We start from the raw sequence: 15,108 nt of genomic DNA, 5'->3' as shown, positions 1-15,108 counted from the left end.
ATATATTAGTACTGATTTTACTACTTCTGAACATTAGGTAGAAGACATCTCTCAGACCCGTACATAGACAAGTATTGCACTTTGCTCTGAGTAAAGCAGCCTCAACACCTCCTGCATTAGTATAACAACTGGTATGTACCTTTCCTTGGATCGGTAATGTTGCTCTTCTCTTCCTGTGTTTAGTACTGATTTTGCAGTGCTTGAAATGAGGTTTACAGTAAAATTTATCTAAAAAGAGAGAAAAAAAAAATCATACAATATTTTATATATATGGACTAAAAACCCCACTGTTGTATCTATAAGATGAAATCATGGGAATTAATGGACAGCAAAAAGAAGGGACACTTGCCACCAACTCCAAACATCTCACAGCTCTGAATGGGTTTCTTTTACAGTACACAGACTGCACGTCTGTTAAATAAGACAAGGTCTTTTATCTACCACTATCTATCTTATTAATTTAAGATTAGTAAGCAGCAGGAAAACAAAATTCTATAAACACCAAGTCACAATCCAGCACAAGACATCATGTAGCAAAAAGTTAAATAATCAGTTCAAAAATTCTTTACGGAAGACTCTCTGAACAGCAAAAGAGCCACCTTGGGCCTTGAGTCTTTAGTCCTTTTGTAGCAGAAGATCAAGTTAACACTAGGATCTATTTAAACCATTTGGAAGTGGCAAGGGAATTTTAATCCAGTTTAATAATTACCCATTCAATTGAAAAGAAAAAAAACATTCCCCATCCCTTAGCACCAGGCTGTAGGTTGGTTTGAGAGACCAATATCTGAACCTACTGTTCTTCACCAGACTGAAATGAATTACACCACTGTCTGGACAGTACTTTTTCTTTCAACTCCTGAGCTGTAAAATCCTGAAAGAAATAACCTGCATTCATCCCTGTCCATGTATATCTGCCACAATCTTGGCTTATCCTTATAGATCACTTTATTTAATAGTCAGCTATAAGTAAGAGATCAGAAAAATTCTGTATTGTTGAAGAAAAATATCCTTTATTGACACATTGACCTGTGATTGGAAAAATAGTGTTTTGGTCACTCAACTTATTTTTCATTGATGATTTCTTCATTTAAAGCTCAGGTCTGTCATAACTGGATTCTTTTGAAAGACTAGAACTGCAAGTACAAGGACTCACAGATCAGCATGGATGCAAACAACATACATATTTGGCAGACCTCCTCCTGACCGAGCTACTTGGCCAGGTCATTTTTCCCCTAGTTCCATTAAAAGCGTCAATACTTGGACATTTTAAAATATTCTTAAATAGTTCCTATATTACCTTCTTCAACATCAAAGGCATAAATTCCTAAACGGAGTGTTGTAGAGCATATTTCACACTTGAAGCACTCCCTATGAAAGAAGTGGCCTTCTGCACTCAGCCGCTCCATAACGTATACCCGTTTTTTGCAGAAATAACAAATGTCACTCCCCCCAACAGACTGAGGAAACTCTTTTCGCAGAGATCCCTGTTAAAAGATAAAAATAGAAACACACATTAAAACGTTGCACTACACCCAGATATAAATTCTTAAGTGGGCAGCTGCTGTAGCTGCTTTGAGTGTTACCTAGCCCCCTCCACACATAATTAAAGTAAACGTCAGCTTTTTATTACTCGTTTGCTGCAGTTCTGTAGGTTAATGCTGAAATTCATAAATCAGCCATTACAAGGACTTCAGGGGTGAGTTTTCAGCTGGACTTGCATCCAACTTCCCTCTGGGGGTTCACTGACATTTTATGTTTACTTGGGTACCAGAGCAGCATCAGCCCCAAACGCCCATTTACGACCCTGCTCCACACTGGCTCAGGCCCTCGTGTTTCATGGCTGTGGGCATCAGTGTTTCTCAGAAGAGGGCGAAGGCAGACCTTGCAGCCTTGAACAGCAGGAGCATTTGGAGGTAAGAAAACAGACGCCCTCAGTTCATGCACACTCCTGGGGAAAATGTAGGCTCGTGCTTTAAGGTCTGGGAAGACAACCCGACAGTCTTTGATGCTGGTGTCTGAACTACCATTTACATCAGCAGCAGGCATGCTGCTGCTCTCAGCTGTGTTCCTCCTGAGACTACAGCTGGGGCTTTCTAAAAATCAAATCTTATTCCTACCACATAAGACTTTAGAATAAGACCTATATTAACAACTTGAAACTATTTTGAAAGGTTTTTTGAATTTGGGCTGGCAATTAACATTCTTTAATTGCCACACATATCTTCTCTGGATATACATGCAAAAAGTACAGAAAAATAAATGATAAATGGGCTAGGTACCACTGGGTTTCCCTTTTCCTACTAGTAGCAGGCATGGGGATGTTGCTTGGCATTATTGTATTCTGCTTAGTTACAGGTTGGTACAGATGAGCATCCTGTCTCTATCACAGCCGTCACAATCTCCCTGCCCCTCCACCATCCTCACTGCCCCAGGAGAGGTACCACACATGGGACAGAGAAGGCACAGGCTTGGCAGAGGCCAGGCATGTTCAGACAGCAGCACACAGTCCACACAACTCATCTTTAATTTGCCACCAAAAGAAAGCCTCAGAATAATTTTTTAATGGTAAGTGCAAGTCACAATTATTGCCAGGTCACACTCTTGCGCTTAAAAGTTGAGAATCCTATTCCAAACCCGCCGTTAGTAATCCATTTTGCTGTAAGGGATCATTTCAGAGTACAGAACTTTCAGAAGGAACAACCATGCAAATGGCAAAGTACACAAACACATTTCTCAAAACATGATGTTAATGGACCAGGTCAGATAGTTACAATGAAGCGGTAGCAATTGGAGTTTAGTGCTGGCTAACAAGCAAGTGTCATTACCACACCTTACTTTGCTTCTCAATACCTGACAGCTCTGACCAGTGGAGGCAGGAGATGGAGAAGGAAGAATGGGGAAAGAACCTGTAGCTCTGTCCAGAGACTGCTTCTGAATTCAACACAGAACAGTGTCAGAGTTTAAAAACAGCTCTCTTCAAAATGAGGCACAGTGATTCAGCATTCGTGTGTTAAAAATAACTGCATAAACATGTACTGTACAAAACTTTCTTTAGAAGCCACCCAGATTAATAATTGTCTTCTGTCACTAATTGTACAAGTAATTACATTTAATAAAAGCCTCCTGAAGTTTTAATTCACACAGACAAATAATAAAAATATAAATAGAAGACAGGGTGAGCAACATTTCCAGCACATTCACACATCAGCATATTTTGCCAATATCCACTTGATCCCTTATTAAGCTTTAGATTAAGACCTTTCATAACACTTAAAGTGCTTGACATCCAGGGTCTTAAGTCAGGGTGACATTCTGGAAGCACCATGCAAGTTACTGCTTCTTTGTGGGTTCAGTCTTACCATTTCAAGGGGGGGAAGCTGTGGCTTGGGTCTGTGATCATTCACATACAGATTGACAAGAACTTCAGCCACAGCTCCAATTGCATGTGAAACCTTTCCTACAGTCATCTAACCAGAAAAGGGGAGAAGATGAAGAACAGAAGGAAGAGCTTTAGTTATTCTTGAAAAAGATTTTCATGAGAAAAGGACAAGAATGATTTGAAAACATGCAAATAATGATAAAGAGAGGCTGGGAGAAAGAGCAGAGGCAGTCTTGCAGAGCACAAGCATGTTCATGCGTGATTAGCCATGGTCCAGCTGGTGGCCGCAGAAGGCTTCCATGCAGCCCACATGTGGAAGAACTTTTTCACAGTGAGGGTGACAGAGCCCTGGGACAGGCTGCCCAGGGAGGTGGTGGAGTCTCCATCTCTGGAGATATTCAAGACCTGTCTGGAAGCCTATCTGAGTGATATGTCCTAGGGAGCTGCTTTGGCAGGGGGGTTGGACCCGATGATCTCTTGAGGTCCCTTCCAATCCCTACAATTCTATGATTCTATGATTCTCCCTGTGGATGATGGAGAAATAGCTACTGGGAGCAAACACTGCTTCCACAGCACAAAGCCTCCCACCACATCCACGCAGAGGCTGAGCCAGGAGTGACTAGCTATCAGGGTTGGACTGTTCTCATGTATCAAAACCCCCTATTGTTCACTTTGACTTCTTCAGACTTTGTTGTTATACTTCAGAATGGGGGTGAGCAATAAACTTAAATTAATGGACCGCAAACCATGGTGTTTCAGGAAACATCCTATGAAAATGTACCAGAAGTCCTGCACAGAAACGTGGTGGTGCTTGCAGAGCAACCATTCCCCTTCTCCCCGGTGACTCAATGCCAAGGAAGACCAGGACAAACCACACTCACAGAAGGAAGACATCGCCTTTAATTTGCTCCATCACACTATTGCAGCCATGAAAATTAGGCTGTTTCTAACAAAGTATATCAAATAGACAGAACTGCAAAGACAGTTCCTAAGGCTGTGGTTCCAAATGCTACCACGGACTGCAGAGTCTGGGTTTCCATGTCAAGACACATGCCTGGAGACTGGAAAAGAAAGGGGTGTGTGTATGTGAATGTGTGCAGCAGCCAGACAAGTAAGTTACTCTGCTTCTCTGTATCTGGACAAGACTGTGAAGACTTCATAGATTTACAGAAATATTTGCTACCCTAAGCTAAATTTCTGTAGCAATTTTGATTTTAGTTTTATAGTCAATGTAAGTTCCCATCACCTCTCTAGTGACAAAGGCAGCAAGGCCCATCCCAGTATGGCCAGGGACGCAATACTTTGCTTCCAAAGCCAGGACACGTTTTCCTCTAGAGGATCCATGAGCTCATATCTTATGCTCCATTTGCCTTCCAGAGAGCCCAAATCTTAGGTCTGTCACTTCTCAGTGAAATGATTTTTCTACTGCTGCTCCAAGTCTTGCTAATGAAAAGATTTAAACATATCAGAAAGTTACCATGAAAAAAGGAGAAAAATATGCATGCAATAGTATTCCTGATACTTTAAAATAGTGTTAAAGCACTTTCTATCTTAGAAACAACTCTTATGCATTGTGGGTGTGTTTTCAAAAATTATGATGGTTAAAAATATTCTTGCTAATAAAAAAAATTCTGTTCAGGAACTTTTGGGAACATGTCCTGCACCTTACAGCTCCCCTTACTTTTTGAGTTATCGCATAATTGACTTAATATGCAGACAGATACAAAATATGTATGTTAAGACAACAAAGGCCATTCAAGGGACAAATTGCTGTACTGCTTGGTTATGCTTAATACAAAAAGACTCTGAAATATTATTCAATATCTGCACAACTTGTGGGGTAACAGGAGCAAAGTGAACAGTTAATTACATACTGCAATGCTGTCTCTAAGTAGCACCTTCAAGTACAAACCAATACTGGCAGCGAGATTATTTGTCTGTACAGGAAAACTACACTCCTTTGTATTGTTTAAGATCACAGAAGGCAAAATTTTCCTCCCCAAATTCTGCATCTATGAATATGCTAAGCAACTTTCAGGCCACATGCAACTTATTATCCATGAGCTCCTAGGGCATTCAAAGTCAGTTGAAGCAGAGAGTTTACCTTGAACTAGTTAAACTGGAGCAATCAGCTAAACAATAAGGCTGTGCTTAAAGTGCAAGTAGTTGAATTTCAGGAAAAGTATCCTTGAGCCTGAACTACACCTTGCAATTCATGAGGTTGTTTGATTTCTGGTCTCCACCCATTGGAGCTATCTATCTGTGTCAACATTACAGCAGTCAAAACAAGAAAACTGCATGTTTATACATACTTTTAAAATGTTATTAAAAGGAAATGTTCTTATAATGAATGTGAATTCACATTCCATGCAAAAGCAAATAGGATTTCAAGCTAATCTAGCAGCCAAAAGATTACTGACTGCTCTCTGTTCCAAATCAACAGGCACCAACACAAACACTGTTGCTACTCACAAGCAGGAAGGGAAGGAAGCAAGCAGACTCCATATTAGAGAAACTGCTAATAAGGACATACCACTTGGGGAAGATCTCTACTGATTCTCCTTACTGAATTGGGTAAGTAGGTAGATAGTCAAGAGAAGATCAGTTTTCTACAGCCTTGGTACTGCACCTTTCAGATGCCTTACAGAGGGACCTAGATAGCTTGGAGCATGGGACATTTAAAGTCCAAATGCCAGATCCTGCACCTGGGACAGAGTAGTGGCAGGCAGAAGTATAAATCAGGTGAGGAGAGGCCAGAGAACGCGGGAATGGTGCAAAGCTGCAGCAGGGAGGTTCAGACCAGACTTCAGGAAGCATTTCTTTATCAGGCAAGTGGTCATACACTGCAACAGGCTTCCTAGAGAGTTGGTTTGTGACTCAGGCCTGCCAGTGTTGAAGAGGCATTTGGACGATGCCTTTAGTAACATGCTTTAATTTTTGATCAGCCCTGAAGCAGTCAGGGAGTTCATCTAGGTGATCATTTTAGGTCCCTTCCAACTGAAATATTCTATTCCAATGCTATTCAATCACAAATTATAAATATCAGGGCAGGACAAGAATCTACCAGGACAGACCTGTGAGTACCTGCCCCCATCTGAAACCCACAGGGAATGGGAGGAATGGGATTTGCAAGAGCAGCTTGTGACTTCTGCCCTTGTACAACAGCAGCACAACCACCAAACAGCCCCCTGTGTCTCCTTTAAACCTCATCCTGCTTATGGGCAAGGGCTTAAATAATACACCCGCTCATTTAATTGTGTAAATGTAATGGACTCCAGTTGCAGGAGAGACAGTCTGACCCCCATCTGCACACTTTATTTTAGAGAACCTGTCAGCTCTTACACAGCTGAGCTTTGGTCAACAGCACAGAGATTTCTGCCTGCCTGATGTTGCTCAGGTAACCCTAGAAACTCAGTATGCACATAGTAAGTTTTGTATTTTGTTCATGCGCTTACTACCCTTGAGGCTACTGGTGTACGTGAAGTCCCACACAGGGATGCCGTTTTGTGGTGCTGGGGCCACTATCAGTGTGTAACAGGCTACTGCTCACCATTCAGGTAGGTTTATACCAGTAGCCTTAAATCTTCTGTTGGAATCTCGAAGACTTACCTTACATGGTGAGTTTCAGGAAACAACAAAAAAACCCACTTAAAAATCCCTTGAGCATTTGTGATTTAGACTATTGACCTGTCAACGACACGTTGCCAAAGCTTTTCAGCAGGATGATCAGGGTGGTTATTAATGTGGGAAGAGAAAGTTGCCTTCTGTATTTCCCTGTGATATTATTTATAACACCACAATGAAGCAACAAGTCTCAGTAGTATTTTCATAAAACAAAGGAAATCTACTCTCTGCCTCCAAAAGCACAGAAAGCTTCCCCTTTGTGGTTTCACATCCTTAATGATTTTCCTGATCTTATTTTGCTTTGAGGGTGATTTATTTGCTTTTGGTACCACCTGCTAAGTATATTTCACCTCTGAGACAAACAACATTTGACTATTAAGTTACTGTGTGTAGGAAACACCCAAATCCTGCTTATTGCTGGTAATTAAAGTCACATCACTGAAGGGAAGCAGTTGGTCCAAACTCTGCAGGCAGCAGAGCCTACTGATTGCATCATCTCCATAATTCCTATGACGTGTTGTGTGGATTCAACCATGGAAAGCTCATATGAACAGTTTTCTGAAGGTCAATCCAACTTTAAAAAGAAAACAGGAATAACCAAAGCCCAGCCTGTAATATAATATTTGTTAATCCATAATTCTATCTATGTTAATCCATAGTTCTACCAAAGTGAATTTTGACAGCTGATTAAAGCTAGAGGATAGTTTTGATTATTACTGGCAACGTCCATATAGTATCATTTAGACATTAATTGTTAATAAGTTATAATGACCATTTCTTTCAAGAAACAATATGCTTCCATAGACTTCAAGTGCTCTATTCAGGACTGAGGCTTAATAACAGGTTTCTATAATAAGACACCAAGTCTTCTTAACCACCATTTTCAATAAATATGCCATCATAAGTAATACTGTTCTAATGAAAATTCAATAGATGTAAAGGGTAGTCATACTGATAACAGTCGTAGTACCCACTTGAAATTAAAATGAGAGTACTATTTAAAGGATGGGAGATGTCGGTATTTATAGGTCACATCTCGTGTAGTCTTACAAAACTCAAAGACTTCTGTTATCTGTTTCTCTGCTGACAAAAAGCAGAAACACTGAGAGTGACATGAGGAAGCTCTTTCTGTTCACTTATCAATTCTGATATCAATTTTTCTTACTGAAGTCTAGACTCACCTAGTAATATCTCAGAACAGAGGCCATGGAGTCCTATAACCTCACCCCCAAGATAACACACAGAGGCAATTACCAGTACATATTCACAGCAGAGAGCTCCAAATACCTTGTTAAATTATCACGTATGGGACTTTAAAATGTGTACTGCGTACCTGAGACATTATAAAATTTTATTTCTATAGTGCTGCACTTTTAGCCAGTGCATGATAGAGCATGATAAAATTTTTGTGTTCTGAAAAGTGTTCAATCTTAAAAGATAAAACACAGGGACCACACTTTAACCATGGAAGGGTGCAAGCAGATTGCTTGTTATGAAATCAAGTCAGCAGCACGTGTTCCCTGAAGATTTAATACTCTACAGTAAAAACAACACTAAGAAATCTGCTTCTTGGAAGAATTTTGCTTGAGAAATAACAAAAGATAAGCCAAAACATGGCTTATGTAACTTGAAGAGGAACAGAACTTAAGGGTGCCAAAGAGAGGTAAAGAGGTAACGGGTATCACAGGACTGAATTCAACTCATAGCACATGAACAGTACAGAGAACAAGTCCTGCACATCCATTAACCCTTCACCAGCACATCACTGTAGCTGCCTCAAAGGGGAAGAAAATAAAAGCGTGCCTGATCATTGTCAGACCTGCTATTTAAAAGTTCTCAAATATGCTGAAGAATACATGCAGTTCTATCTAACCAGCCAAACATTTACCAAATGAGATCAAGGTGTATTTACTGTACTGGTGACAGAAGAAGATTTTCTTGCCTCAGCTGTGATGCATTCTGCCATTACCTCTGGAAAGATCATTTTCAATGAAACTAAACTCAGCCCAAGTGAAATCAAGTCACAACAAACTATTACAACACCATTTAAACACAATGGCAAACTAATAAAAGGCTGTGAGTGCACTTTAAACAAAATACAGCTGTATTAAAACATATTAAAAAAGATTGCTCAGGCAAAATGCTAAGAAAAAAAAAGTTAAAACTCAAGTAAAATTATCACTCACAGTTTCCAAATTATTAAGAGCTTAGTTCTTATATTCTAAAGGGTTATTCACATTGGTTTTGAGTTGGTTTGGGTTTTGGGTTTTTTTCATTCTCTTCGCACTGTCACAATAATTCTCCAACTTGAACAAGCAACAGGCCCAGATATTTTGGAAAACATTACTTAGCTTAAAACCTATCACATGCTATACCTCCTAGGTCATAAAAAGTACAAGGTAAATCCAGGCAAAGGAATTATCTTGAAGCTGAAAAGAATTAGGGGATTACCGCAGTAAGGCACATTCTCGTCTTGCAGTGTCCTTTAAGGGCTGTGTAGCCTATATTTTCCCAGCAAACAAGAGGAAGGGAGTCTTTTCAACACAGATCTATCTCAACTGAGGAACCATCTTTACAAAATGCAAGTCAGCTTCTTATCTATGTGCTCAGTTACCACTGCAGCTGTAAACCTGATTTCCAACCAGTATCAACAATAACCTGCAAAGATCTAGCCCGATTCCACTAGGTGATCCTGCTGAGCATCACCAGACAGGAGACTACCTTCAGCCATGGCTTACCTGAAGTCGGGCAATACTAATGAGTATTTCATAAAACTATTGTTATTTAAATACAGCAAAAGCAGGTGGAATGCTTTGCTGCTCCTGCCAGTAAATGGAGACAGTACTGGATTTTGCCAAGTAGCACCCCTTCCATCTGTCAGGCAGCAGACCCGCCAGTTCCAGAAGCACTTGCATTGACAGATTCTGTGATAAGCTGAAAATTACCAAACTTTCTTCAATTAAAATCCTTGTAAAACAAGGGGAGATAGAAGTCACTGTCATCTTAACTTCCACAGCTAAAAGTACAGTCCATTGTAACATCAGCGTCAGTATTAAGAGCTGAGTATCTCTGCCTCAAGTGTTATCTAACTGCTTTCATTCAGAGAATGCAAGTCCTCTCTGTAAAGTTTACTGTCACAAAGAACTGTATAGTAACAATTAATGTGCAAAAGGAACTTTAAAATACAAAATAAGTAAACAAACAAACTGACAATAAAATCTGTCTGTATCAACAAGTGCTTGCACAATTCCAAGATGTCCTCTAGTTAAAATAAGCATTATGGTGCAGGTTCTCCCTTGCAGTCCAGGTGGATATGCTTATGAAGAGAAACAAATGCCACTCAATAACAACTAATCAATGCCATAACATCCAGTTCACTATACAATGTGAAGATCTTTCTCTGCTAGGTATGTCTGTGCCATTATCCAACAACAGATCATTTCATATAAGCAGCCATACAAAATTTTCAGAATGGAAGCAAAAATTCTCTTAAATATTTGCTTTGTTCTTTAGCTTTATATTTGAAGGACTTTCCTCTACTAGCATGCAGAATTAACAGCAGTGAACAAAGGAAAGCTTGATGCAGATGTGAAACACAACATCTACAACACAGCTGCTGGCAGCACCTTCCATCCAAGCCATTGCCCAAGCAGCTTTAGTGCAAGTTTGGATTTTACATGAAAAGAATCTGTTGATAAAGTACCTGGCTAGAAGGAACAGCAGGGGAAGCTGAACTGACAGATGATGGAGAAGGTGCAGTAGCTGAATCATGAGGTGAAGGGCAAGAGGGAGTTGAGGGCTGAGAATGGGATAAGCCTTTAGGAGGTAGTTTATTCTGTGTAGAGCAGAAACAGGAGAGTTATCGAAGAGACAGTGACATCGGCACAGACTAAGAGAATCAGTTCACAGTCACACATCAATAAAATAGCTAATAACTAAAATTTTACTCTTTTCTCTAGTTCTGCACAGTGGGGAGCCACAGAAATCATCACAGCAAAACCTTCACAGCAAATGATATTATCATATTAAATTTTCTTGCCAAAAAAAATATAATGGGCAGTATGATGGGGCTGAGAGAAAGTACAGCAAAACATAAGAAATGCCAGACTGTGCTGAGCTCACCAGTTCGTTAGAAACTGAGAGCTACCAGTCTATACTTAAGCACAAGGCATGTTTTTTTTCTAACACATTTCTCTTGAGCTAAAGTACTCTGACTAGCTTTGACTTAGATTGTTTTACATCAATTAAATTATGCAATAATATTTAAAACACAGCTTTTTATGGGTTTCAGTGTAACCCACCTTCCTTCTCCGATCCACCCAGGGTGAAGTGAAGGTTAAAAACAAAACCACTGCAATTTCCCCGCCCTCCCCACCCTGACTTCTTGTATGTCTTCTAACTAAGCACTTGTACCAATACAAAACCTAATATTCACCTTTGGAAACTCCATGTATCCAAACATTGAGGCAAGATGTGCTGCTTTCTCTTTAATGTTCTTTTTATGGAATTCCCTATTTGCTATGCTCTGAGCTCTTTTCTGCAGTAAGAGCCAGGGAAAGCAAGCCAAGAAAAGAAAGCGAGAGAGATTTCAGTTAATGTCACATACATCATCAGGATACAGCAAGTTTGTAGAAAGACATTTTATTGTCTTAATATAACCTAATGTCAGCAGAGAAAAAGTCAGCATACCAGGGAAAATACAGTACACAGATTAACACACGCAGTTAAGAGAAAGAAAAGAAAAGAAATTGCTTGTCACCTGTTTCATTTTTTCCTCCAGGTGCTGAAGACGCTCAAGCACTCCAGAAAGGACAAATGCAGCAGAACAGGCAGATGCGAGATTTTCAGAGGTTTCTGACAGACTGGGCTGGGAATCTGTTTTTTGTACAGTCTTTGCTCTCCTGGCCATATGATCAGAACCATTTAAAGACTGTTTGGGTTCCCTGACCTCGTGTTCACTCCTAGCTACCACCTGAAACTGGGAAACACTTGAAGTGAAAAAAAATCTGCTTTCTGCACTATCATGCAGTATATGCAGTATTTAAGGATGCTTTGGAAAGCGCAGCAGAGTCATGCACAGAACTAGAAGTAAACACTACCTACTGCATCTCGGATGCATGCGTCCATGCAGCGAAATCAATTGGTCCTACATAACGGACACAGGTTTTGACATCCTTCTCTAGCTTTGTCTCAGTTTTTATGAATAACCCCAGTTTGTATCAGTGAAGAGGAACATGACACTACATCTCCTTCTCGGGTTTTTGATTGTTTTGGGGGTTTTTAGCATCACATCTGCCCGAAACTCAACTTAGAATCAAATTGTAAGAATATCAACAGTAGTTCTTGGAGCAGTTCTAGATCTCATCTGACCCAAGTGAAGCTATAATGTATTTCAGATTGAAATAATTTTCTGAGGAATTCAGACCAGGTCTCCGAACTGGAATCCTCACATAAAATAGCTTTTGAAGTAAATGAAACATTTGAACCAGTTCAGCTTTAATCAAATTCAGTCTCAAAAATTACCTTCCAGTTGGTCTTTTCATGCCAGTTTACATGATTGTCCAATTAAATATATACAACAACTCTTCCAAATTTCTCAGAATTAAAATTGAAAAAAGTAATGCAAATGAACTTGCAGGGTGGTCCTGCTGTTTCAGGATAGCACACCTGCCTTTACAACAAATACTGTCAACCAGATTGTGGATTTGCATTTTTTTATCAAGCTGATCTGCAGATTTCCGCATTCAACGCAGATCTCATTTCACAGCAGACTACTCTGGAAATGCCACTACACAGGATGTTTACTTCCATTTAAAGCTCTAATATAAAGTGAATGTCGATTCTATTTGACATGAGATTGCTTTCATTTGCAGTACTATGAAAAAAATTTAGACGATGTATTAAAAAATTGCCCCTGTATATGATGCTGCAAAAGAGCTTTCAGCAGAAATTCTTATTACAAGTTCTACTTAAAGAAATAAAAAATCCTGGTCATCAATGTTAGCTTTGATATTCTCAAGCTTGTATATTAAGACATTTCTGCCAGGCTTTTCAGGGTAGAAATCTGTCTTTGCCTTATCATTACAACAGCCCAAAGCATCAGGTACATGCACAGGGAAGTTTTCAGGTACTGCTGTAGTTCTCTCGCACGTTAAACGTAGCTATATATTTATACAATTTGGAGTCTAGTTCTGATAACACAGAAATCAACACCTATGTTTTTAACTGCCAATTCTTTCAAAAAGTTTGCTCGTCTGCTCAAGCAGGTGTAAAATAGCCTTAAACTTTAATGTAGTTTTCCCAATGTATCTGTTAACTCTGTAGATTACATATATGTATTATGTAATATATATGTTATATATTCTGTAGTTACACATTACCATTTTATTCCTAGTGGTAAGAGAAGTGGGGTGTGTGTGTCAGGTGTTACCTGTAGGAGTTCCTACCTGCCTTTTTGGTTGAGGTGGAAGAAGACTTGGATCCTTAGGTTTAGCAAAGCGAGGATTGACAGGAGGTTCAGAAGAGAGCAGGGCTGGTCTATCTATTGGCTCCTTGTAAAGCATTTTTTAAATTATAAAAACAGAGTGAGAAAAGAAAAGAGAAAGACAATAAATAGGATACAAAGATCTTTCGAGGCAGAAAGAAATAAAAGCTGCTTTTAAAGGCAGAGTACTATGGAGATTGACAACACATTTTACAGATGTTTGTCAAGTACCTATTTTATTGACCCCTTCTACCATAAAAAATAAGTGTAAAATTCAGCACATTCAGTATTCTTTAAGAGAGGTTATGATCAAAAGGTAATGCATTGAGGCTTGTTTCAACATGGCCAAGCAAACCTCTGCACACATATTGCACACAGAAAGCCCAGGGCATTGACAAGTAGCCAAGTAGACTGCAAACAACAGTGACTGAGGAAGTCGCTTGACATCCATAGTCTTCTGGAAGACTTAAATATATAAAGAAATGCATAGAATTGCAGAGTTAAGAAAGCCACCACCCTTGACAGAACCTTGATGCCTTGCTCATCCATCCTTCACATCTTTTAGGTGACAGATCCAAACTCATCTCACTCAAACCATCTCACTGGCTAAAGTGTGATTTTGAGCTTATCATCCCTACCTTGACAGCACAGGACTATTTTCCAAACACCACTAGTCACACTAACAACAAACCATGAAAGTGCTGCGGAACGTACAAATATATTCCGTTATGCCTACTTTAGGAACGGAAATGGCAGTCAGACACATCTTGCAAAAGATTAGAAAGCATAAGAAGGGAAACAAATTTTCCACAGAGTAAGATTCCCCTGGATACATAGTGTCCTTTTTTTCATAGAATATAGGGGGAAAAGTCCTTCTGCTATACCATATACACACAGCTTCGATTTCTACACAAAGCAAGAATTCTGCAGGCTGGCTTGCAAGAGATTTCTAGACATTGCAATTCCAGTACACTTTATTAATATAATAGATATTGATACTTTAATATGTATTATTCAATGTATTTAGTCATATTTGTTTGCCAAGTACTGAGAGGAACACCGTTAATTTACATAAAGTGTAGCTATATATATAAAAAAGACAGCCTACTTCAAACACGTAACAATTTTTTTCCTTGGAAATCTGCATTGTGTTCACAAGGAGGGACTATAGTTCAGTTTCAAAGATTACTTTTCTGTTCATCTATGACCTACCTGCCTCCGAAAAATTGTATTTGGAGCATTCTCTTCAAACTTTGCCAACAGTTGAGTTGCCATTGATTTAACTTTATTCTGGTTCGTTCCTTCTCTGCCATTACCCTGTTCTTTCCCAGCATTTGTCCCTTGGCTTGAAAAGCCTGAAGCCTGCAAAGAAACAACAAACTACGTTTTTCTCAAGTTTACCTATGATATTCATGAAGGGAGAGAGATAGAACATCCCTATCAGCAAAGGGTGAAAGGAGATATAGTCTAAAGTACATTAAAAATTACACTGCTTAGCATGCAAAAGTCACCACACTTTTTTTCCTTTGGAATCATAGTACAGTAAAAAGGGAACATTAATTGGTGCTAGTGATGATAGAGCAGTCAGAAAGGTAACTAATCAGAGAGGGGCTAGGACCCA

General features: G+C 39.5%; 1 protein-coding gene across 3 annotated transcripts in view; it reads right to left on the bottom strand.

Annotated features, from left to right (window-relative positions):
* MICAL2 (microtubule associated monooxygenase, calponin and LIM domain containing 2) overlaps positions 1 to 15,108 on the bottom strand; it is a gene marked incomplete at both ends in the record, with an annotated part of 99,340 nt that overhangs the window by 48,081 nt on the left and 36,151 nt on the right. Inside the window, 9 exons of one of the 3 annotated variants that reach the window (XM_084263858.1) lie at positions 140 to 228; positions 1,298 to 1,484; positions 2,851 to 2,931; positions 3,360 to 3,467; positions 10,707 to 10,838; positions 11,439 to 11,540; positions 11,763 to 11,981; positions 13,450 to 13,554; positions 14,700 to 14,849. In XM_084263858.1, the coding sequence (XP_084119984.1) occupies positions 140 to 228; positions 1,298 to 1,484; positions 2,851 to 2,931; positions 3,360 to 3,467; positions 10,707 to 10,838; positions 11,439 to 11,540; positions 11,763 to 11,981; positions 13,450 to 13,554; positions 14,700 to 14,849 (1,173 nt within the window). Of the gene's footprint in view, positions 1 to 139; positions 229 to 1,297; positions 1,485 to 2,835; positions 2,932 to 3,359; positions 3,468 to 10,706; positions 10,839 to 11,438; positions 11,541 to 11,762; positions 11,982 to 13,449; positions 13,555 to 14,699; positions 14,850 to 15,108 lie in introns of all 3 variants that reach the window. The other 2 variants (XM_084263859.1, XM_084263860.1) reach the window with 2 other exon arrangements.

The sequence above is a fragment of the Gallinula chloropus genome, assembly GCF_964237585.1.
Source record: "Gallinula chloropus genome assembly, chromosome: 4".
Taxonomy (NCBI): domain Eukaryota; kingdom Metazoa; phylum Chordata; class Aves; order Gruiformes; family Rallidae; genus Gallinula; species Gallinula chloropus.
Note: the sequence above shows the minus strand (reverse complement) of the source record. Positions and strands in the feature narration are given on the sequence as shown.